Source organism: Diplotaxodon limnothrissa, linkage group LG3, assembly GCF_057381915.1.
Source record: "Diplotaxodon limnothrissa isolate DT_005_m linkage group LG3, D_limnothrissa_male_GT1.1, whole genome shotgun sequence".
NCBI lineage: Eukaryota > Metazoa > Chordata > Actinopteri > Cichliformes > Cichlidae > Diplotaxodon > Diplotaxodon limnothrissa.
The window spans coordinates 6,682,796-6,707,127 of NC_140598.1; the positions used below are offsets into that span (position 1 = coordinate 6,682,796).

The 24,332-nt window shown below is 43.4% G+C and overlaps 2 protein-coding genes across 3 annotated transcripts in view; both read left to right on the forward strand.

The window, feature by feature from the left end:
• Positions 1–24,332, forward strand: part of LOC146634342 (protein NLRC3-like) — a 62,295-nt gene that overhangs the window by 14,843 nt on the left and 23,120 nt on the right. The window contains exons 8-9 of one of the 2 annotated variants that reach the window (XM_085377007.1): positions 7,449–7,495; positions 7,644–8,179. The exons of the other annotated variant lie outside the window; for it this stretch is intronic. Coding sequence (XP_085233133.1) covers positions 7,449–7,495; positions 7,644–8,179 — 583 coding nt within the window. Of the gene's footprint in view, positions 1–7,448; positions 7,496–7,643; positions 8,180–24,332 lie in introns of those variants that run through there. 2 annotated transcript variants of the gene reach the window in all.
• LOC146634343 (lipocalin-like) lies at positions 16,828–18,366 on the forward strand. Its single transcript, XM_085377081.1, has 5 exons — positions 16,828–17,037; positions 17,532–17,661; positions 17,753–17,841; positions 17,924–18,037; positions 18,298–18,366. Exons 1-5 carry the CDS (start codon positions 16,953–16,955, stop codon positions 18,324–18,326), a joined length of 447 nt encoding a protein of 148 aa, XP_085233207.1. The 5' UTR covers positions 16,828–16,952; the 3' UTR covers positions 18,327–18,366.

Here is a 24,332-nt window from a genome sequence, read left to right on the forward strand (position 1 = left end):
TGGTGAAAAATGAAAAAAGAGAGTGTAGGAAAGCTGAGCAGGTTCACTATGACATCTATAAAGAGAAACTTCACAATTTTAATTTACAACTGAGGAGTGCAAGGAGGTCCTACTTCTCTGACATCATCACTAAAAACAGCCATAATGCTCGGGTCTTATTTTCTACAGTTGACAGGCGAACAAACCCACCTGTGTCAGTGGCAGCTGAACTTCATTCGACCATGGCCTGCAATGACTTTGCCAAATTCTTCACAGAAAAAATCCAAAAAATTAGACAAGCAGTTGGTACATCAACAGCAGATCCAGGATATGTACTGTGTCCACCAAAAAAACTGTTTAAACACCATGAAACAGTTTCACCCGATTAACAGCAAAGACCTGGAGGACATCTTAGGTCAACTGAACTCCTCCTCCTGCTGTTTAGATGTCCTGCCAACAAGTTTTTTCAAAAAGGTCTCAAAGACTTTAGAGTCAGACCTGTTACAGATCGTCAACTTTTCTTTATTATCAGGTGTGTTTCCAGAATCACTAAAAACTGCCGTAATAAAACCTATACTGAAAAAGGACAACCTTGACAAGACACAAATGAACAACTACAGGCCGATCTCAAATCTCCCATTTTTAAGTAAGATCATTGAAAAAGCAGTTTCTCAACAGCTCAGTTACTTCTTAAAAAAGAATAACTGCTACGATGCCTTCCAGTCAGGTTTTAGACAGAACCACAGCACTGAAACCGCTCTGACCAAAGTGTTTAATGACATATGTCTGAATACAGACAGTGGAAAAATGTCAGTCCTAGTTTTACTGGATCTCAGTGCAGCATTTGATACAGTTGACCACAACATATTACTCAAACGACTGGAGAACTGGACAGGTCTTTCAGGAACTGTACTAAACTGGTTCAAGACATACTTAGAAAACAGGAAATACTTTGTATCAATAGGTAACTTCACATCTGAGCAGACAAGTATCACATGTGGAGTTCCCCAAGGTTCCATCTTGGGACCCCTTCTGTTTAACATTTGCATGCTCCCACTGGCACAGATTATAAAGAACAACAAAACTATCATAGCTATGCAGATGACACACAAATATATATCACAATGTCACCAGGAGACCGAGGCCCTGTACAGGCTCTTGGTAAATGCATTGAGGAAATTAATGACTGGTTGTGCCACAATTTTCTCCAGCTAAACAAAAACAAAACTGAGGTAATAGTCTTTGGCGCCAAAGAAAAACGATTACAGGTCACCAGAGAACTTCAATCTATACATCTAAAAACCACAAACCAGGCGAGAAATTTGGGTGTAGTGATGGATGCAGACCTAAACTTAGAAAAACACATTAAGACAATAACAAAGTCAGCTTACTATCACCTCAAGAATATTTCAAGGATAAAAGATCTGATGTCTCAACAGGACCTGGAAAAACTAGTCCATGCATTCATCTTTAGTAGGCTTGATTACTGTAACAGCATCTTTACAGGTCTACCTAAAAAATCAGTCAGACAACTACAGCTCATTCAGAACTCTGCTGCTCGAGTCCTCACTAAGACCAAAAAAGTGGACCACATCAGTCCAGCTCTGAGGTCTTTACACTGGCTGCCTGTCCGTCAGAGGATAGACTTTAAAGTTCTAATGCTGGTCTATAAAGCTCTGAATGGTTTAGGACCAAAATACATCAGTGACCTCCTGACCCAGTATGAACCTTCCAGATCCCTCAGGTCATCTGGATCCGGTCTTTTATCAGTTCCCAGAGTCAGAACCAGACACGGAGAAGCTGCATTCAGCTTTTATGCTCCTTATATCTGGAACAAACTCCCAGAAAGGCTCAGATCAGCTGAAACACTCAGTTTATTTAAATCCAGGTTGAAGTCTCACCTATTCTCAGCTGCATTTGAATAAAGCACCAAATCCACACTTTTAAGCTTAAATTTCAAAAGTTACATTAACTACTGATTTTATCTACTGTTCTGATTTTATCTACTGTTCTGATTTTATCTGTTTTGATTTTATATACTGTTTTGTTTGTTTGTTTGTTTGTTAAGTGGGTTTAGAGCTCTGGGTAGCTCCCCAGCTGGGTCTAGACTGGGTCTAGAGAGTATTTTAAATTCAGGGAATTTAAAATAGAAAGTAGCTCGTCCACAGAAGGACTGGTAGCTCCCCTTATGATAAGGGTTCAGATCGCGCGAACAGGTGTGAATGTGTGTGTTTAGTTAGTTAGTTAGTTTGTTTGCTTGTTTTAATCAATTTTAAATCGTGCTTTTTATCTGTTTTTGTTTCTAATGTCTCTGTAAAGCACTTTGAATCACCTTGTTGTTGAATTGTGCTATACAAATAAATTTGCCTTGCCTTGCCTTGCCTTGCCTACGGTGCGACCCTATAATTAGTCCGGGTTACCGGGGACTGTTGTTGCCGATGAACAGGTGTCGCTATATGACTGCAGACTAAATTGGGCTGCATTGAGTTCATGACTTTTCTTTAGTCCCGCCACCTACGCATCACTGTGAGAGTTAATATGAGATCTCTTTCTGTGGAAAAATAACTTTAAATCCCACTGACGTGTGTATAAATCTATATACGTATAATGTCCCGCTGGGCAGCAACTTAAAAAACCAACTTTTTTTGAAGTGTTGTGAACGCAGCGCGCTGGGGCGAATGTCGGCGTTTGCCCAATAGAAAGGAGGAAGCCAGCCAGGCACAGGAAAGAAAGAAACACTCCAGGGCAACGCTGCTGGAACTTTGACTCATTGAGAAATGTTTCCCTGCTTGCATCAAGCCCGGCTGGTGTCCCCTGAGATCCATATCCCACCCTGATTGGTGGGTTAATTCAGCTCCGCCCACAACACTGTAAAGTGTCATACATTATCAAACTAACATTACATTTTCATATTAAGGTGGGGCCAAAAACGATCGTCCTGCGGGCCGCAATTGGCCCGAGGGCCGCGAGTTTGAGACCCCTGGTGTAGGAGGACACCTACTCTGTGTCTGGTTAAGTATAAGAGCCCTTTGTTAGGGGGACCGCTGGACTCTTAGCACCAGCTTTGGGGTCACAGGGTCACATCTGGAACACACACACACACACACACACACACACACACACTATGCACAGACTGGTACTCTTTGTTCATACCTGTGTAAGACGTCATGTGTTAATGAACTTGTGCATATTCATGTAAGCTCAATAAAGGCAAGGCAAGGCAAGGCAAGTTTATTTGTATAGCACAATTCAACAACAAGGTGATTCAAAGTGCTTTACAGAGAAATTAGAAACAAAAACAAATAAAAAGCATGATTTAAAATTGATTAAAACAAGCAAATAAACTAAATAACTAATTAACAAACAAACAAACAAACAAACAAACAAAACAGTATATAAAATCAAAACAGATAAAATCAGAACAGTAGATAAAATCAGTAGTTAAATGTAAGTTTTGAAATTTAAGCTTAAAGGTGTGGATTTGGTGCTTTATTCAAATGCAGCTGAGAACAGGTGAGTCTTCAACCTGGATTTAAATAAACTGAGTGTTTCAGCTGATCTGAGGCTTTCTGGGAGTTTGTTCCAGATATAAGGAGCATAAAAGCTAAATGCAGCTTCTCCGTGTCTGGTTCTGACTCTGGGAACTGATAAAAGACCGGATCCAGATGACCTGAGGGATCTGGAAGGTTCATACTGGGTCAGGAGGTCATTGATGTATTTTGGTCCTAAACCATTCAGAGCTTTATAGACCAGCATCAGAACTTTAAAGTCTGATGCCCCCAACCGGTCATGTCCGGTTGGGGGCCTTTTTCTGACCTTTTCCTCGTGGCTGCGTGCAGCGGGGCTAGGGGAGGGTCTGTGGTGATGGACGTGGGTTACTGACCTGGTAGCCTGTCTGCCCCTGGGTGGGTCCGGGATGGGCGTGAGGGTCTGGGGGCGCTCCATCTCTGGGCCGGGGCCCTGGCTGGGCCTCGGGGCCTTGGGTCCTGGTTTGTGTGTTGCCGGGGTTGTGGGCGGGTGGGTGCATGGGAGCCCATCCCTGGCGCAGGGTGCCGCCGGCGTGTCGAGTCGCCTGTGGGGCTCTTCAACCGGTGGGGGAGATTGTTACACCTTGCAGGAGCTTTCTTCCCCTCAGGAACTCTCTGCAGGAGGGGGAGATACAGGAGAGGTGGAGGAAGATCTCAGCCTGGGCGTCTATTGTCTCATGTAGTCTGGAAGACGAGTGGATGGTGGGGTGGGTGCAGTTTTCTCTGTGGTGGGGTTGGGTGGACTGTCCCGGGCTCTGTGGGGCCGGGGGGCGCTGCTGCGCTGGGCCCCGGTCTGGATGGGCCTGGGCCCCCCTTTCCCTGGCGGGTCGCGAAGTGTGGGAGTGCCTACTGGGGTCAGCGGGGGAGCTGGCCCCAGGGAGGGGTCACCTGCCCCTCCCTTCCTTCCCTCCCCATCTCCAGCTGCCTCCCTCCTCCTGCTCCACCACAACCACCCACACATGCAGGGCCTTGGAGTAGGGGTATGTCACCAGGATGCAGAGGAGGCTACCCCCCCCTCTGTCCCCTTCTGGCTGCCTCTGCCTCAATTTTATCCCACAACTTAGACATTCACATTACTCACACCCTCATTACACATACATATAGGATCTTGGGGGTGGGCACGATACACGGAGTCCAAGTTACCATCAGGGTGTACGCCTCACCCCTGGCGTCGTTGCCCACCTCTCAATTTTAAATACATGTAGACATTGAGGGCTAGCAGGAGGGACTATGCGCTTACCTGCTGCTCTCTGACAGGTAGCTCTATGCCCTCCTGGGTTTTAATTGCACCTTAGAACACATATGCATCAACACTACAATGAGCGGGTGGAGGGAGGTTTGGAGTCTTCTCTCACCCCCATTCTCTGCGGCCTACTGGAGCGGGGGGGCTAGGAGGAGTGGGCCATCCGACTGCGGTCTGGGGCCTCCCTGCTGCTGCGGAGTCGGGGCGGTCTGCCTCTCCCCACCGCAGGGAAAAGGGTAACACCACCTGGGTCTGGGTGCAGTTCCCCCCTCCAGGGGCAAGGGTACCTAGACCCGGTTAGTAGAGTACGCTTGGGGAGTGTGATCGTGTATACAGCGTCCCTTTATGTCTGTCTCCACGTCGGTTGAGTGTGAAGTACATATCGTTAGCTTCATAGCATAATTGCCTAAGTCATTTGACTAAGTCAATGACTTAGGCACTTATGCTATGAAGCTAACGATATGAGAGCATGAGGGTGGGAATGGATGTTTGTGTCTGTGTGTGCCTGTATGTCTGTGTCTATATGTCAGGTTGGGTATCAGACGCCACCTCTCTGGGGACATCTTGGGCCCTCCAAGGTTTGGAGGCCTATCTCCACCCACCACCACTTCCCCTGCCGGTGGCGGACTCCCTCAGGTATCGGTGCGTTGGTGGTTCTTTGTATCTGGGGGTGGGTGTCCGGGTACACAACGGCTCACTCCTTGGCGGCCGCTTATTGGGGCTCACTCGGGCCACTTTGGAGGTGGGGTGCCCCCGGCCTCTCGGCCTGGGGCTCGGTCACTCAGGCACAGCTGGCTGCCGGCGGAGCTCACGGGCGCGTCACTGCAACTCCCCCTGGCTTCTGCTCCGCGGCTGCTGAATGAGCTCTCATCTGGGACTCTCCTAAGCTCTTACTGGGACAGTGGCGCGGCTGCCCCTCTGTGGGTCTTCCTTGGTCTCTTGTGTTCTGGGTGCCTCTGGATGTCTGGAGTTTTGATCTCCTCCATACCTGCTTGATACCATAGAGGACAGGGCTGTGGCTCCCCACACTCTCTAGCAGATCATTACATGGAGAAACCTTTGGAATGCAAGCATGCTGATCCACACAGGTATGCACACAGGTGTACACATGGGTATTCACAGACCTACTACAGCTTTCTTGGCTGCTGCCTCAAAGCACACTGTGCGCTGTCTATCTTGCGTGCTGCACAATATCGTTTATTATTTAGTAACTATTGATATCTATGACTAGCTAGTTTATTGTGATGGTGCTTTTTTTTTTTATTATTATGTTGCTCTTTATTGTTTGCTGTCTCCCCTGTTTTTTTTGTTTTTCTTTCTCTCCATACAGGTGACCCAGGAGTTTTTTTTTTTTTTTTTTTTTTTTTTTTTTCTCTCTCTTCCCCCCCTTCTCACCGTCTCTTCTCCCCTTTGGTTTTCTTTCTTCCTCTCCCCCTCTCTCTTTCATTCTTTCCCCCTGTCCTATTAAAAAAAAAAAAAAAAAAAAGGATGACAAAGGATGAACTGAAGCTCCGCCATCACGTGGTGTCACATGCTGCTGTTTCTGATGTCACTTCCAAAAAAAAAAAAAAAAAAAAAAAAAAAATTTAAAGTCTATCCTCTGACGGACAGGCAGCCAGTGTAAAGACCTCAGAGCTGGACTGATGTGGTCCACTTTTTTGGTCTTAGTGAGGACTCGAGCAGCAGAGTTCTGAGTGAGCTGTAGTTGTCTCACTGATTTTTTAGGTAGACCTGTAAAGATGCTGTTACAGTAATCAAGCCTACTAAAGATGAATGCATGGACTAGTTTTTCCAGGTCCTGTTGAGACATCAGATCTTTTATCCTTGAAATATTCTTGAGGTGATAGTAAGCTGACTTTGTTATTGTCTTAATGTGTTTTTCTAAGTTTAGGTCTGCATCCAACACTACACCCAAATTTCTCGCCTGGTTTGTGGTTTTTAGATGTATAGATTGAAGTTCTCTGGTGACCTGTAATCGTTTTTCTTTGGCGCCAAAGACTATTACTTCAGTTTTGTTTTTGTTTAGCTGGAGAAAAAAGAGCAGTGTTACGAGGGAGCAGACGAGAGCGACTGAGGTCAAGTGAAGGAACGGCGCTGTCACAGTTCTCTCCCTCATCAATTGTCTTGTTCCAGCGGTGGGTCTGTGCTAGACGACCCATCACCAGCTTTTTCCAGCTTTTTCCACTGGTTACCAGTACGTGGTAGAATCCACTTCCAGATCTGGTTGTCTTTAAATCTGTGAATGGATTGGCTCCATCTTATCTCTCTTTAACAAAAGAATCCAAGTGGAGCCCTCAGGTCTGCAGATAAGCAGCTTCTGACCAGAACTAGACGTAAAAACAGAGGTGAGCTTTATCGATGGCTGCAGCCAAACTCTGGAACAGTCGCCCTTCACATCAGGTCGTCACCAACACTGGACATTTTTAAAAGCCGGTTGGAAACACATTTGTACTCTGTAGCTTTCAATCCTGACCAGTCTTTATAGTCATTACTGTGTATGTTTCCTATTTTCTCTCTACTCTGTGCAGCACTTTGGCTCAAGCTGTTTTTAAATGTGCTGATAAATAAATGTAGATTTCTTTGAATAAAACAGTGGAGCCGAGCTTTGAGCTCAGTGTGTAACAGTGTGTGTGTGAGAGCCATGTAATGTCCATGTGTGCATGCTGACTGTGCTGCTCTGACCCCCCTCCTCCTTTCAGGGTGGAGCCTGCTGGAGTCCGATGGTTGAGACCAGGTCTGAGGAAGTGTAAGTGTGTTTTTAATGGGATTCATGAAAACAAAGCAGCACACATTCAACCATCTTCATCATGTCAGGAGTCATCATCAAAGTGTCAATCAATGAACAGATGATGGATCAATAACTGCAGCTGGATTGTGTTTGTTCTCTCCATCAGATTCCTGTCAACTCACAATCGACACAAACACAGTGAACACAAAGCTCCAACTGTCTGACAACAACAGGAAGGTGACACGTGTGGAGAAGGTTCAGTCATATCCTGATCATCCAGACAGATTTGATGTTTATCAGCTGCTGTGTAGAAATGGTCTGACTGGTCGCTGTTACTGGGAGGTCGAGTGGAGAGGAAACGTTTGTATATCAGTGAGTTACAGAAGCATCAGAAGGAAAGGAGACAGTGCTGACTGTGTGTTTGGATGGAATGATCAGTCCTGGAGTCTGATCTGTGATTTAAATGGTCCTCGTTATGTCAGGCACAATAAAATAAAAACATCCATCTCCTCCTCCTCCTCCTCCTCCTCCTCTGTCTCTAACAGAGCAGCAGTGTATGTGGACTGTCCTGCTGGCACTCTGTCCTTCTACAGAGTCTCCTCTGACACTCTGATCCACCTCCACACCTTCAACACCACATTCACTCAAACTCTTTATCCTGGGTTTGGAGTCTGGTCTGGTTCCTCAGTGTCCCTGTGCTGAGTGGAGTGTAAAGAGTGTCTCCTGTTACAGAAACACTCTGACTGTTGAACAGATAGTTCAGTCTGTACATGTCTGTCTCTTTCACTCACAAACACGTTTTCAGATTCATGGATTCAATCAGTTGATGTTTGAAACTCTTCTAAATGATTCCTTGTAAACTTCTTCCTCTTCAGTCACAAACAAACAGGAAGTGATGTCACATGTGTTCCTGTCCACACAGCAGAATGAGTCTATTGCTGACAGTGATGTACAAACAGAGTGAGCATTTCTGAGGCCCAAAATAAACTGAGTAGTTCACTGAATGAACAATGGACTGTGAGCTCAGTTCCTTCATCATTAGTATGGATTATATATGTATATGTATTATATTAGTATCATATATATCAGGTGCTGCTGCTTTCAGTCATTGTGCAAATGTGCTGTTTGTAAGCTTGTAAAGCTGCAGTCAGCTGAGACTGAAGAAGTCACCTGATCAGTGAGCAAACGTTTCTGAAAACGTCCAGATGAACAGAATCAACCTTTTGGGATCAGCCAGCAATGCAGCATCATTGTTGTTCAGCTTCAGAGGTTTGCAGGAATGAACTGATGACCAGAAACAGCTGCAAAGTCCAAGAAAATACCAGCTGGAGTTCAGCTGCATTTGAAGAAGTCAAAGAAAAGTAAGGATGGCAAAGGGCGACGTTTTCTTCCAAAGAGCTGCAAACATGGTCGACGCCTCATTAGAAGAATCATCTGGACGTTTGTGAGGAACTCTAACCAAGAAAGCAACGTCACACAGATCCAACAGACAGTTTCCATGACTGCAAGTGTTCAGTGGAAAAATGCTACGTTGCATTATTGCATCCTCTCACCACAGGAGGCGCTGTTGGCACCACTGATTGCTGATCAGCTGTTCTCTGATGATCTGATTGATACTGTGAATAACGGGACTCACTGAACTCTGTGACACAGTGAAGATTACAGAGTTGAACTTCAACATCTGACTGACGTCACACAGACAGAAGGATGAACCAGTGAGGCACAGAACACAGTTACTGGAGATACTGGATCAGCTCCATGTGAACCTCTGATGGAGAAGCTGCTGAGCCAGAGAAACATCAGGACATGACAGCAGCTGCACTTATCTAACAACATTTAGCAGAGCTGATCTATGTTAGAGGATCTATCACAGCAGCTGAAGCCAAAGTCCAACACTGGATACCAGCTGAGCCTGTGCTGAGTGTAGTGTTACAGGAAAAGGGCAGAAACACTGGTAGCTCCCAGTGATGCTGACTGGGGCACAGAGCTGAATGATGCAGCATCAGGACACTGTTTCAGTCTGACTGACAGAGAAACCTGTAGCTGTATCTACATGTGAGGCAGAGGCCACACAAGCAGCTTTCTATGTTTCACAGTGACTGAGATCTTCAGTGGGGGTGGACATGCTCCTGTACAGACCTCTGAGGAGAACCAAGGTGCAGTCAAAGAGTCCAGTCTGTCCTCACAGATGTGAACATGTGCTTTCATCAGGTCTGCTGTCAGCTAGCAGGCTCACATCAGAATCACTGTTCCTGAAAAACACAGTCTGTGTGACATCATCAGTCAGCTGATGGTCCCAGATCTGAATGGTTTCTGTCTCTACTGAGGAAGTCAGAGAATATCACTGAGGTGTGGATCAGGTCTGAGTGAGCTGTGGAGGGACAGCTTTAAACAGTCCACAGGTCTCACGTCCTGCTCAGTCTGGTAGCAGATACCTCGTATTGTTCCAGATGTGCTGACATCAGCAGCAGCACAGCTGTGTGATACCATGAATCTCAGTTATTGATCCAACACACAGTAAATACAAAGATCAGGATTTCTGAGAGTAATCATTATGAGTCTGAACACATGATCACTGAATGTTAGTCTCCACAATAATAAGCTAACACAAGCAAACACAGCTTTCAGCTCTTATTTTGAAACTGGCTTATTTAGAGAGCTGTGATGTGAGCGTGCCTGGCTCTGAGGCACTTGGGTCAGCCTCTGTTGTTTAGAAGTGTTACAGACTGTGAATGACACAGACCTGTCAGTTTCCATGTTTGTCTGTAACACAGCTCAGGGCTCCATGCTGAACGCATCCATCCAGTGTTATTGATCCAGGACTGATACCAGCATTGGGATCAATACTACAACACACAATCACATGTGTCCACGTGATGTGTTTGACCAGCTTTATTCATTAATGATCAATCAGCTTATTTACTGCATCTGAGTCCAGCTTCATTTAAATGATCCAACCATGAAAATGACATCAGTCCTACAGAAGCACTTCATGCTAACAGGAAGTCATTGATTAAGGTGGAATAACACAGAGACACAACCACTCACAGCTAACCTGACCCCACTAACTGCATGTGTTTGGACTGTGGGAGGAAGCCGGAGTACCGGAGAGGACGCACACAAACACGGGAGAACATGAAGCTCTGAAACAAAGATGGTGGATTTGACCTCAGGACCAGGCAGGGTTACGGGGGTCATGACCCCCCAATAATAGATCCAGCTACACTGAAACTGTCAATTTCATTTACTTTTACTGTTTTAAAGCTATCAGGCTGCTTTGTGGCTCACTCAATACTAAACTAAGATACTTTCAGTGTGAATCATTTGCAGGAACACAGGCAGGATTTAAAGTGCAGAACTTTACAGTCTCTGTCTCAAAGTTGGTCTAAACATGCTAACAGCTCTTTGTTTTTTTCAGTTTTCACTGGTTTGATGTAATGAAAGAAATTTTAAAGAAGCAGACGATTGTTGTTATTTTAGTTCTATAGTTTGATAAATCGTGGTGTGGATCTAAGTCAACATTCAGAATAAATAAGATAATACAGCACTTTGATGGTTGCCTTTGTATTTTCCCAGCAGTGCTCAGGTTGGTTCTCGGCTACATTTACATACAGATGTTAATGTGTTCAGCAGCTGGACTCATCTGAGGAAGGAACATTGGAAAGGTGCTCAGTGCACAACTGCATCACTAATTTTATGTAAGACCCTGTGTTTTATTGTATTTATATATTTGTAACATTTGACTCAAACACTTTTGGGAAGGATGAAAATGTTTTCAGGAGGAAGTTTTTCCTTCTGTCCGACTGCAGTACACACAACACTGCGTCTCCCCCCATTATCACACTTCCTCAGGCTGGTGATGAGCGCCCCCTGGTGTCAGTGTTGATGACGTCATGCACAGTGAAACATAAACGGTGTCTGTTAATAAAAAATCATGTGTCCATTTTCATGTTTGCATCATGTTTCTGTAAAATCATCAGCTGTTTCTGAACCTTCTTCATTGTTTGACTCATTCCAACAGCTGTGAGCTGTGATGGAGTCAGAGCAGCTTCATCACTGATGTTCAGGTGAAGCTGAACTTAATAAACTGTAGAAATGATCAGGATTCAGGTTGGATGTGTAAAACACTTCTGTGTGAGGTCGCAGTGCTTCATATGTGTGTGTGGGCTGAAGCACACACGTGTGAGTCCTCAGAGGTTTCACACACATCACTGCACACACTTATAATCCTAGTTTAAGCTTGTGGATCATATCGGACACATCAGCAGCTCTTTGGAGACAAAGATTTGAGATTTAAGATGAGTCATAGTCTTTCTATCCATGGTAGCTTCCACTGCTGAGGCTCGGGAAACATGAAGAGGATAATTAAGAGCAAGCATCAGCTCTGTCTCATCTAACTACACAGTATTATGATCATGCACTTATGTCTCAAACTAAGACACAATGAGACAAAATGAGTTCTGTGAGTCTTTAGATTATCAGTAAATTCTGGTGACAGTTTGACGCTCAGTGGAGCCACTTTTGGTTTGTGATGAGTGTTTTGTGAGCTTCTGTTTTGTGAATCGCTCTTTGTAATTTAGAAGATCGTGCAGAAATGTGCGCGCCCTTATCTGAGAGGACACGGAGAGAGTGTCGCAGACTCGAGGTGAGGAGATAAACCTCGGAGCTGGATGGCCTGCACGTTACCCATGTGCATCTTTTCAGTGACATCAAGTGAACCCATAATAAGCATTTCTATGTCTTAGACATCATGTCCATTTCTAATGAGAGATTATTTTTAAATGAGGGAAACCTGGTCTAACAACACGCTTACAACAGAGCTAAAGGTTCACCACAGTGAGACGGTGGGACTCTGATAAGAACTGAAACACTGTGTATGAACAGCTGAGACAAAACTATATATAAACACTCATTTATTCCAGTTTAGTTTACAATGATTTCAAAGTAATGTGGAACGATTCATGTTCATGAGCTGTTACAAACACAACTATTGATTTGTCTATATATGGTCGGACTACAAGGCTCGTGTTGAGGCTCTTGGAATAATGTGTGAATTACAGCAAGAAATGATGGTTTTCCATTTTACCAAAGTGGAATAAAATCACCACAGCAAAGAAATCATGTTATTGTCTGCAGCTAAAATATATGGTGAACATGGTTTTATAATAATGTGCAAACACAACCTCACTCTGCTCTATACGAGGAGCCAACCACAGCTGTCCGGGTCTTCATCCACCACCTCCACCATCTTTGCTCATCATCATTCACTTAATTGCTGATTGGTTTAAATCAAACTCCATTACAGGTTCAACTCCATTATATAACAGCATGTTGACTTTGGATCTGGTGTGCAGTGCCACCTTAAAAGATGAGGAAACTAAGAGATTACAAAAAAAGAAGTGGAGGAGTTAAAGAGCTGCAGCAGATTAACAGTTTCTGACAGTCATGTGTTAGAAATAGGACGATTAGATGAGCTGAGGGATCCATCTACTGCTCAGTGAAGCCTCATCAGAAACAGTCTCAGTGGAAGGATGGCTCTATTGTTAAGGAAGGACACAGGCAGAAAGACTGGCGTCTGTCACACAGGAACTGGACTGAAAATCAGCTGCACATATTCATCAGGATGTGCAAACATATTATAGGTGTGGAATTCAGGACAGTACCATCAGAAGTTGATCCACTGTGCAAATGTCTGATTGGCAGTGGCTTCATTTTTCACTATGAACAAACTGCTAATGCAGCATCACAGGACGTCAGCCATGGATTGGCCTCCCCAGACCTCAACATTACTGAAACATCTTAACAGAGGATGGAAACAAAGGGAACCAACATCCAAGAAAAGAGCTGCTGCTGAAAACTTCCTCACAGAAAACACAAACAAGCTTGACTAAGAGACTCCAGGCTGTGCTGAATTATAAAGGTGGACTGACCTCCAGGGTCCTTAGTATCATATAAGCTCAGTTTGTGTCTTATATACTTTCCATTTATATAACAAAATATATAGAAAGGAGGGTGGTTTAAGATGTGTGTAGAGTTTTATTCATTATCTTTAGACAAACAAAGAAAGCACCATCCATTCGTCTCCAGTCTGTATGAAAAACAGGGGAAAGGTCAAATTAAACCTTTGAAATTCCTTTCACAATAAATCCATAAATAAACAAAATAAAACATAGAAAAGTGTTTAAACCCACTTTTCCATAAAGCTGTCAATAGGAAATGTTCCAGTAAACATGTCTGTGTTTCTGCTGTTTTCCTTTCATGCGTCCACAGCTGACAGGTAACCCTATTGGAGTCGCCATAGTGACGGGTGGCGTCTCAGCTTCAGCGTGTTGATGGGCACAGCCATGGTTACCACAGCTGGAGTTGGTGTACGGCGAGCTGTGAGAGGACAGAGATGGATAACGCACATTTAACTCTTTAACAGGAGATACGTTACGACTAACAGACGACTGCTGTCTACATGATGTCTTTGCAGCCCTTATGCTACATGTTACACAACTTTTCTTCATGCCAACAAGACTGAGGTGCCACATAGTCGACACATACAGCTGATTATGATGCATGTGTTACTATTGCTATGTTCACATCATCTGCTTGGCTTTATTACTGAAAGCCTGGAGATCCTCTGACGTGTGCATGGCTGATGTGAAGTATGATTAGTCCTACATGACATCAACAAGAGGCAATGAAAGCTTTGTTGTTAACAGGTTGTAGGTAAAGTCAAATGTCTACTTCTACACTTGTGTTGGGTAAAGTTCTTCTCACTGCAGCAGATTTATATCTGTGCTTTCACAGGGCGTGATGTGGAGCTCAGCGCTGAGGTGCAGGTCTCCTTGGAGACGGCATCCTGGCTGAAATATTATCATGCTTCCAAAACATTTCAGCTTTTATTTTGAAAGAAACAAGACTTGAAAACGAATCCCCTTCTTCCTCTTTGTCTTTGTTCTTCAGAGGAGTGTCACCTGGACAAACTCAGGGCTGTTCTAGAGCCTTTCTTATTATTTGACTCCATAGAAATAAAACTGAATGGAATCAAACAAAAACTCCCAAACAGCTAAAACACTTTGCTTTATTCTCTTTTTTAACAAATACGTTGAAGTCCATCCACAACAACACAGCTGAGATCTCCTTTGTAATCAAGTGTTTCCATCCTTTGTACAGATCTGCATACAAAACAATCATTTACGTCCCACAGAAGTCTAGTTACACGTAACTCTACAAGAACTGGTGAATGACAGAAACATGAGACACATGATCACAGGTGATAACAAAAAGAGAAAGAATTCATGTGTTAGTGATGTTTTTCAGCCCTGATGGCTCATGTTGGAGAAACAAGCTGAGGTACGTGGAAAGTTCACACACACAAGTGGGCGTGAGCGCACACACAGAGAGAAACACAACTGAAGCATCTGTTTGCTGTTTCTGCTTTCATCATCTCTGCTGCTGTGTCAGGCTGGGGTCTCTCAGTGACGTGGTTGAGGTGAAGTATGACGAGTATCCCTGATTCAGTCCATCGAGACAAAGGGCAAAGAAAGCTGTTGTTAACAAACTCTATGGTGATGTGGCATTTAGCTCTGACTCTACGCTCTGCTGAATCCTTTGAACCTGCTGATCAGTAAAGCTCTACGTGCTGCAGCAGATTGACCTCATCTGTGTTCACAGGTGTGGACCTCAGCGCTGAGGTGCAGGAGACTTTCATTCAGTTCTCCCTGCAAACAGCATCCAGCCTGGAAATACTGTCATCTTTCCCACAAATGCTGCTCTTATCTCAGAGAAGAAGTCTGATGTAAATAACTGCAATCAACAGTGATGTTCTGCACAGATCACTTTTCCATTTTGCTCTCTAGATGAGTCCCAGCTGCCTGACCTTGTGTCCAGGTGATCGTCTCACTGAGGAGCTTTTGTTCTGAAAATCTCACGTCCATCACCTGTTTCCTTTTTACTATCTCTGCTCTTTCTTTATTCACAATGCTCATAATATCACACAATTATATTCATCACCTGCATGTTTTTATCCACCTGCTGTTAGAACCAAACAAATAAAAGGATGAAAAGCCTGAAATCCTTTGATTTATTACATTTGAAACAAATATGAGAGCATCCCTAACAGCACAGCTGAGACCTTTGTTTTAATCAAGCCTTTGTATCGACACACTTGTAAAGATTCATATACAAAACATAATAGAATAAATCAATATAAAATACACATAATCACAAAAATGCAGCCATGTTGTGAGTTTGCATCTAAAACATGCATGTTTCCCTTTGTACAGGCAGATTTACAGCAGACAAAGCAACACGCTGATCGACTTTGACCGCTGCAAAAACAAAATACCCACCAAGTCTGAAGTCGATCAGAGGAACTGTTGACAGACTGACAGACAAACAGATGCTTGATTCATTAGTGCGATTAAATGTTCTTCTTTAGCAGCATCACTTCATGTGTTTGTGTTCCAGGAATAAAGGTCTGTTTAAACTGGACGTCTCCTCAGCATCACTCGTGCTGTCATGGTTTCAAAGCTGTGCAGAAAGAATCTGAGGGATGATACAGAGGTGACCAAAGTTACAAACATCCAGCTGTGCTGCAAATGTTTGCAGAGCTCCAAACTCTTTGGCTTTCTGCAGAGCAAGTATGGAAGAAGCACCTGAGCTAACTTCAGTTTAGACGATATGAGGAAAAATGCTGCTTCCCAAAGTTTCCTACAAGTATCCAGTTTATATTTAGAGAAGCGAAGGCTCTTTATCCTGACAACTACTCCCTGGTGGATCCCTGTCCTGTGACAGCAGCAAAGACTGTGTATCAGTATCATCAAAGCCACTTCAATAACCAGTGTTTAAAGCTCTCTAGCAGATGGACTTCAGTGGCAGCAGCCTCTGTCTGCTGTGTACAGAAGGTTCTCTGATGAAGCACACAGCAGATGCTGCACTACAACAGCAGCAGCAGCTCAGCTTCAGTTTGCTTCGACGCCCTTTTTGACCTGTGAAACAGCAGAAAATGAAACATTTCAACACCCGTTTGTTAGCGTGAGCTATTCTGCTGTTTTTCATCATTTCACAGGTGAAATAAAATCACATTTACTTCCTGTAGGAGTGATCGTGTCCAGCCTGACTGAGACCATGTGCTCCATCCTGCACAGGTAATAAACCTCTGACATGAAGGGCTGTCAAGTAGTTTTAGACAAATGGGGGTAAAAGAGACGTTAAAAGAGAAACTACATTTTCTAAGAACTGTCTGACGTTCACCTCTCACACAGTGGATACGATTCTGCCGCTGCAGGAATAATCTTTGTGCTTATGAAACTGTCCATGTGTTTGCAGAAAATGTCACATGTTCAAAGCCATCCCAGCACCTGGGGTTTGTATAAGTGCAGCTGCTGGTGGGGAGATAGTCTCACTCTTCTATATAAAGAGTCAGCAGGCAGCAGATCTTCATCTGTGATCTCCTCCATCATCACGTCTTCACTCTTCAGCAGCTATGGCTTCACTTCGTGCCCTTCTGGGAGTGGTGCTGTGCTCCTCATGGTTTCTGCTTCTGCCTCAGGCCGACTTTGATTTACAGAGTCATCCATAATATTTTTTATTTTACTGCCCATCTATTTTCATACAAATGTCTCCGTCTTATGGAAAAGGGGTGGAGCTTATCCAACGAGGACAGGCAGGGCCCCCCCAGACAGTTTAGCAGTCTATACAGGAGGCCGACCTTTGCAACATGTACTTCTATAATGACTTCACCATTTAGGTTATTTGGTTATGTTTCACCCTGGATTTTGTGTGATAATATTTATTTTGTCCACTGATTTAAAAACAACAAACTATATGAATATAAAACAGAGTGAACAACAAAACATCAGCTTTGGAAACTTTGATGTAAAATTCTGCAGTTGTTTTCTCAGATATAGCATAAATCAAACTAACATACATCAGTGTGTTATTAACGTGCACACACACACACACACACACACACACACACACACACACACACACACACGTGTTACAATAAACAGCTCTTATGCTTCTGTATGATTCTCAGTGCTTTCCATTTGCGTGTCCACAGGTTGCTGTAAGTGGTGCTTGACTGCAGTTTGCTCTCATTTCAAGTGGTTTGCTGTCACAAAGCCAACAGGAAGTCCGGCCATGGTTGAGCCAACTGAAGATGGGTTGAAGGTGGCGTCCTCGTTTCCTCTGTGAGTGCGAGAGGACAGACAAAGCAAACACCGTTTGGACAGCATTAAAATATTTACACTGATGATTAATGTTGTGTCTTTGCACCTGTAGCGATACATGTTGGAAAATGGAGACTTTAGCCACCAAGACTGACGTGCCTGGAAACTTCCCTGTGAGTACGCCCACAAAGACAGGAAACAGTTTAGCCACCGCGGTTAATCCTCCATCATCATCATCCAGTATTTTTCACATCTTTTCTTCTGCTGTTTCCCTTGTTGTCAGTCACGGGGTTTGTGACTGAAATGCGTGTGGTCGACGGGAAGCCTGACGAGTACGGCCTGAATCATTCCATCAACACCGGACGGAGTGAAACCTTTGTTGAAAACAGATTATATGGTAACGTTGCATTTAGCTTCAGTAAACTGTGAAGTTACAGCAGCAGATTTACATCACGTGGCTTCACAGGAAGTAGTCTGGACCTCAGCGCTGAGGTTCAAGCAGCTCTGCTTGCAGACGGCATCCTTCCTGAAAATGTTCTTCATCTTCCTAAAACCAGAACTTTTACATTGGTGCTGAAGTTCTATATAAAAACAGCCTGAAATACAAAGTGATGTTGTGCACTGATTACCTCACACTTTCCATGTTTCCTTCTACAGAGGAGTGTCCGCCTGAGTGTTTTGTCTGATCTGTTGTTGATCGTCTCATTGACACTGCATGCAGATCTGACACCAGGGCTGGACTGGGACAAAAAATGGTCCCGGGCATTTTGACTGGAGACCGGCCCCCCAGGTATTAAAGGAAAAACCATAAAGCCTTTGAATGAAAACAAACGCTGTTGTCACAGTGATGGACGCTGTCTTGTTGGTATACATGCATCAGTCTAATAAACTTAAACCTGCACCATCCTCCCTGTCCTGGTATTCTAAACAGGAAGTAGACTGTTGCTCGAGTTAACCTCCTGAACATCTACAACACACGGTGGAAACCTGACATTAAGACAGAGACTAGAGGTGAGACATGATCATTGCTGATTACTGATGACAGATTTAGATATATTTTCATAAACCTTTCATTTGCCACATCAATAAACAGCACGGCAGGGCAAAATATGTTTTCTAACATGGCAACCTTTAAAAAGTGAAAGGAGACAGAAAGACAGCTGAGAAAGAATCAAACGGACTTTTTGATGCATTTTACACACAGTACTGGTGCAGAATCTAGAAAATGTGGGGAAATACTGGCATCATATGCAGTACTTACTTCTGAAGAAATTATGATGGGACCCTTAAAAAATGACTATGTACAATAATGGATTTCTATACATTTTACATCAGATGAAAACGTTTGTTGTAAGATTCAGATAATTATTTATTAAAAGTGAGACATTTTAAATGAGAATAAGAAAGAAAAGTATGTCTTTGTGCCCCCCTCTCCCTGTTAATGCCCTACCTGGCCCCCTGGCAACACTTTGCTAGACCCGCCCCTGCACAGTTACCAGCTGTCAGCTACACAAAAAAGGATCCTGGTGTTATTTGTCTCTCAGAAACAGTTCATAACTTCAACTCATTTTTGTTTTGTCATGTTTTGTTCTTTACATTGTCTTTCTTCTATATAATTGTTAAACATTTAATAAATATGTCTACAAAAAGATTTTAAAAATCAGACATTTCACACAGACACCCAAATGATTTCTGACTGATGAAGGGGGCTGAAGGTGCCCTGCTCTTGCCCAGCTTCTGCTGCTCTCTCCCTGCTCACTGTCAGCAGCTGGCAGCCTCGGTCCTGCCTGAGACTCTTCATCTATCAGTGCCAAAGAATATGGGAAATAGCAACGCACAACATGCACATTACAAAACAAGCACATGAATCAGCATTACATTCATTAGTGAAGTGCTGACGTTCGTTCCTAAACTTTGGGCCTTAATTAACATCACTGTGAACTAATGTTTGCTTTGCTTCTTAACCAGTGAAGCAGCGAGGGGCTTTCTGAGGTTCCTGCTCGTAAATGCCCAAAATGAGTCGAGTATTTCTCTGCAACTACAAACTCTGTTTTCATCAGAGGTGTAAATATTACAGCACTGTGTCAGAGTCACTGAGGCTGGAACACAGAAAAAGGAAGTAGATGTATTTATTTTTAGACTTTATTGCCTGGAACCACTTTAAAAATACGCTTTGGGTCACAATTAACTGCAGAAAACCAGGAATCCACATATGAACATTATCTGTGCAGAGATTTATGCTTCTGAAGGTAAACAGTGAAAACTTGCAGCACTAAATGCACAGATAGCCAGGCGTTTCACATTTTGGGACCATCTGCCAGTTTTCATTTCTTAGGTATTGAAGAGCAGAAATGATTGAATTTTATTTACATGCTTAAAAATGTTTGCTTTTGAATATTATTTGAAGAATTACCCACACACTCAGGCACTGTGGGCCTGTTTCCCTTTGCACAACCGAGTGTTGGAAACGGGCCTTTTCTCTTTAAACTCTGAGGGGCTGTAACTTTGGCTTCTATTGGCAGATTTGCATGATTGACCCTCTTTTTAAAATAGTTTTAGCCAAGAGAATCAAGCTAACATCACTGTTTTTACGTCAGCTCACGTCACACGAGCTGTTTCAAGAAAAGTCCTCCTGTCACACAGCAATGCCTACATGAATCACACCACTCTGCTTAAATAATAATAATAATGTTTAGTGAAGCAGGTGAAGCAAAGGGCTGCTTTTAATAGGCTGGGAGACCCAGGTGTGCTGCTTTAGCTGCTGAGCCTCTCATGCTAGCCTCCATCTATAAGCTGGGATCACAGGAGCACTGCAGTCCTGACTAGATCAAGGATTGTTATTCATGCAGGTGACAAAAGTTTACATTCACAGAGTCATAGGATTGAGCCTGGTTTGAAAAGCAGCTGTTTAATGCAGCTGCTTAGAGTTCACACACAGTAGAAGAATCAGACTTGAGTCACATTTCAAACACTGGAAAAATACTCAGCAAGTAACAATGAAAACAGCACAGACTCAGTATATCCTGTTCAGTCCTGTGTTTGATATGAATGTGCTGTTCAGAGAGGATCTCATGTCCTCTTTTACAAAGCCTTTGTTTCATGATGTTTGTGTATAAATGAATGTAGGTGTGTTTCTAAGTGTGAAGGAGCCCTGGGAGAAAAGACTGAAGCTTGTGCCAAAGAACAAACAGGAAAGAAAGATCAGCATTAATGAAGACGAGCACAGAAGGAGCCCAAGCACGTGTTGCTTTTTCAGATTTCTCTAAAAGTGTGTGTTCATTTGTTCCATCCTTCACAACAAACAACAGCTGACAGACACACATGCACTCTGTGTCACTTCACAGGGGCTGATGAAAGTGGACACAGTAAAGGGAGAGCTGGACCTGCTCTACACATCCTGCACTCTGTTAACAGACTTTATTCTGCAGCATCAACAGATAAAAATATATGAAGATATAGAAACGTTTAACATTGTGACTGTTCACATTAGTGAAGCTGTTACTTTGCTGCCAGGTGGGAAAAGAAGCCTAAAGCTGAGTCTGATTAAACATCTGCTGCACCAGAGAGTTTCATGGCCCTGCTTTATCCTGTGCTTGCTGACCACCTCGTCCTGAAACCTCTTCATCATCCTCACAGTTGTGTGAAGAAAGAGGGAAGCAGGTGGAAACCATCTGTGCTGCTGTGTTCACTTGTGTGTGTGCGTCTATGGTCATATCTAATGTGTACCTACAGACAAACACAAACACCTGGCATTGCACAAGAGTCTCTATGGAGCAACCTGCAGATGTCAGAGATGTGATTAGAGGGTAAAGTGGACTAGTGAGAGCATCTATGTTGTTGTTGTCTGCTGGGGGACAGCATCAGCTGCAGAGATGCATCAGGATCAGCAAACTAATCTGCAAGGCTGCAAGTGTCACTGAAGGAGTTTGAGTCAGTGAGGGACTCAAAGTCACACAGCTGGTCAAGAAGGCTCAGCAGCTGCTGTATTTCCTGAGGAGGCTGAGGAAATTTGGTATGTTGGCCAAGATCCTCAGCAGGTTCTACAGCTGCACTGTGGAGAGCAGCCTGACAGCTGCATCACTGCATGGTACGGCAGCACTACTGCAAACCGCAAACGCCTGCAGAGAGTGATAACAACTGTGGAGAAGATCATCAGGACCCCGCTGCCCTCTCTGCAGAGCAGCTACCATCACAGAGTCCAGAGGAGAGACACACCTCTGCCCTCGAGACGAAGGTTCAGAAGTGTGAAATGTAGAACATCCAGACTCAACAACTCCATCTTCCCCACTGCTATCAGACTCCTGAACAGCTGACCGACCTCAAACTGCAGTTTGCACATCAGGTCACTTTGCACACTAAGTTCATTTTGCACATTAAACTCCATGTACATCCATGTACATCGACATCTGCAGACCACACGTGTCTTCAGTTACTTATTTGTACTTATTTGCAGTTATTTATCTTTTTATTTTATTTTTTTAAGTTATTTTTTATCCTTATTTTATCTTTTTATTTATTCTTATCTTGTTCTTTTAACCATTATCTAACTTGGCATTGTGCACGGTGTGTTTAGATTCAGTTTAAATTCAGGGACATGGAGCCCCTGTTGATCCTCTACCTAATCACACGAGCCACGGTGTGAAAACGGGTGTGGGTCACAATCAGCCAAGGTTTTGGGTGAACCCATTGTGAGATCTAGCCCCACCCTATCATGTGATTTCCTGTGATCAAATGTCCCAGGATGTGAGTGGGTGTTAAGACGTCCATGTCCCTCTTCAAGCAACTTAAAGAAGTCCAGACGCTTTTCTTTCCAAGCTCCTTCAACAACATCATTCATAGAACAGCTTCCAGCTTCTTTTGCTCGGCTACAGTTTGGATGGATTTGCATTTAAAGATGCAACAAGACTAAAATGGTTAGGGTCAGGAGGTCAAAGGTCAGAGCTCCTGTGGGTCTGAGGGCGGCCTCACGCTGGAGAAGGATGAAGGAGTCTGACCTGAGCCAGTGTTTGACATGAACACATCAGCACTGCTGTCAGTGAGCCTAACGACAGCCGTTAGCATCATTTCAGTGTTTCAGTCATAAAAACACTTCCTGTCACTGTGGTGGTTACAGTGACATCATGCAGTTTGTGCTTTGACCTCCAGAGGGCGACAAATCAGCACAGACAGAGAGCTCCATTCAAACTTTGCTGCCATCAGGAATAATTCTTCAAATATAATCATCAGTGTTTGAGCAGTTATGATATCAGGGACAATCTAGACATGTGTGACAATACTGAACATGTCACATGACACACCTCAAACATCATGTGATCCACTCTCAGTCTGCACTTTCATTCATGACTTCAACAGGTTGAAATGAGCTTTGAAGAAACATTCAGTGAAATAAATCTTTCATGGATTCATGTGAGCAGCAGATGAACTTTGTACCAACAACATCTTCAATAACAGAGTCTGAATGAAGCTCAGGTGTTGATGCTGCTCACTGATTGGACGCTTGGTTTCAGCTCTGCTCTCAGTCTTTACTGCACAGGTGAAGGTAGAAAGTGTGACTGGATCTATAGACTGGAAACAGAGAAACATGCTGAACATTTGAAGCTTTGCAGCAGAAATGTTCATGTTACAAATAGAGATGGCACGATACCACTTTTTTATGTCCGATACCGATATCATAAATTTGGATATCTGCCGATACCGATATGAATCCGATATAGTGTTTTTTAATCAACAAAACTGTTTTTTAAAATATCTTGCTGCATTTTGCAAGTCTGCAAGTTCATACTCAAGTTTAAAACAACAACTACACTAAAGCTATTCTGTTATACCTGTATACAAAAAAAATATTTCATAGTTCAGCAATACTGATCAATCTAATAAACTTAAACCTACACCATCCTCCCTATTCTGGTATTTTAAAGAGTACTTAGCGTAAATATTAAGCAACCTAACTAATAGGGTTCCAACTCCAAGCAACAACAAAAATAAATAAATAAAAAATAGGGAACCACCCCTCACGCGCCACCTCATGATGCTTAATCGACGTAATCAACCTTAATTTGATGCAGTGTGAAAAAAAATGCACAGAAATCAATTATTTTTCAAGAAATATTAAATAGATTCAACATCTTTCTTCAACAAAATTGCAGACTGCACAGATGGTACCTTCCCAAAGTAAAAAGTACTATAGCTTACTAGGGTATATATATTAGACTTAATAGTCACTATATACAGTAATTGACTTCTATTCATTTTACATCAAATTAAAACTTTGGGTGTCAGATAATTATTTATTAAAAGCTAGACATTTAAAATGAGAATAAGAAAGAAAAGTATGTCTTTGTGCCCCCTTTTCCCTGTTCATGCCCTATCGGCCCCCCTGGCTAAACGAGAGGCAGTCGCTCGTTAAGCTTAACGTGGGAATGCTTTACAAACATTCAGAGATGGACTTACACACTTGCTTTACTTCTCTCGGGGATAACTTTGTCGGAGATGAAATGCCGGGTTGCTAGCAAAGCTCCAAATGCTATCCAGACCACCGACAGGTCCCGCATGCCACAGCCGCTCTATCACGTGATGTATACTGCTCCGACGTGCTAACGTTCTGAGGTGAGTTACGGCCTGTTGCAAGTTTTGTGAGGTGCTTTCGTGATATTTAATGGATCGGATTACATTTTTTATTTTTCTCCGATATC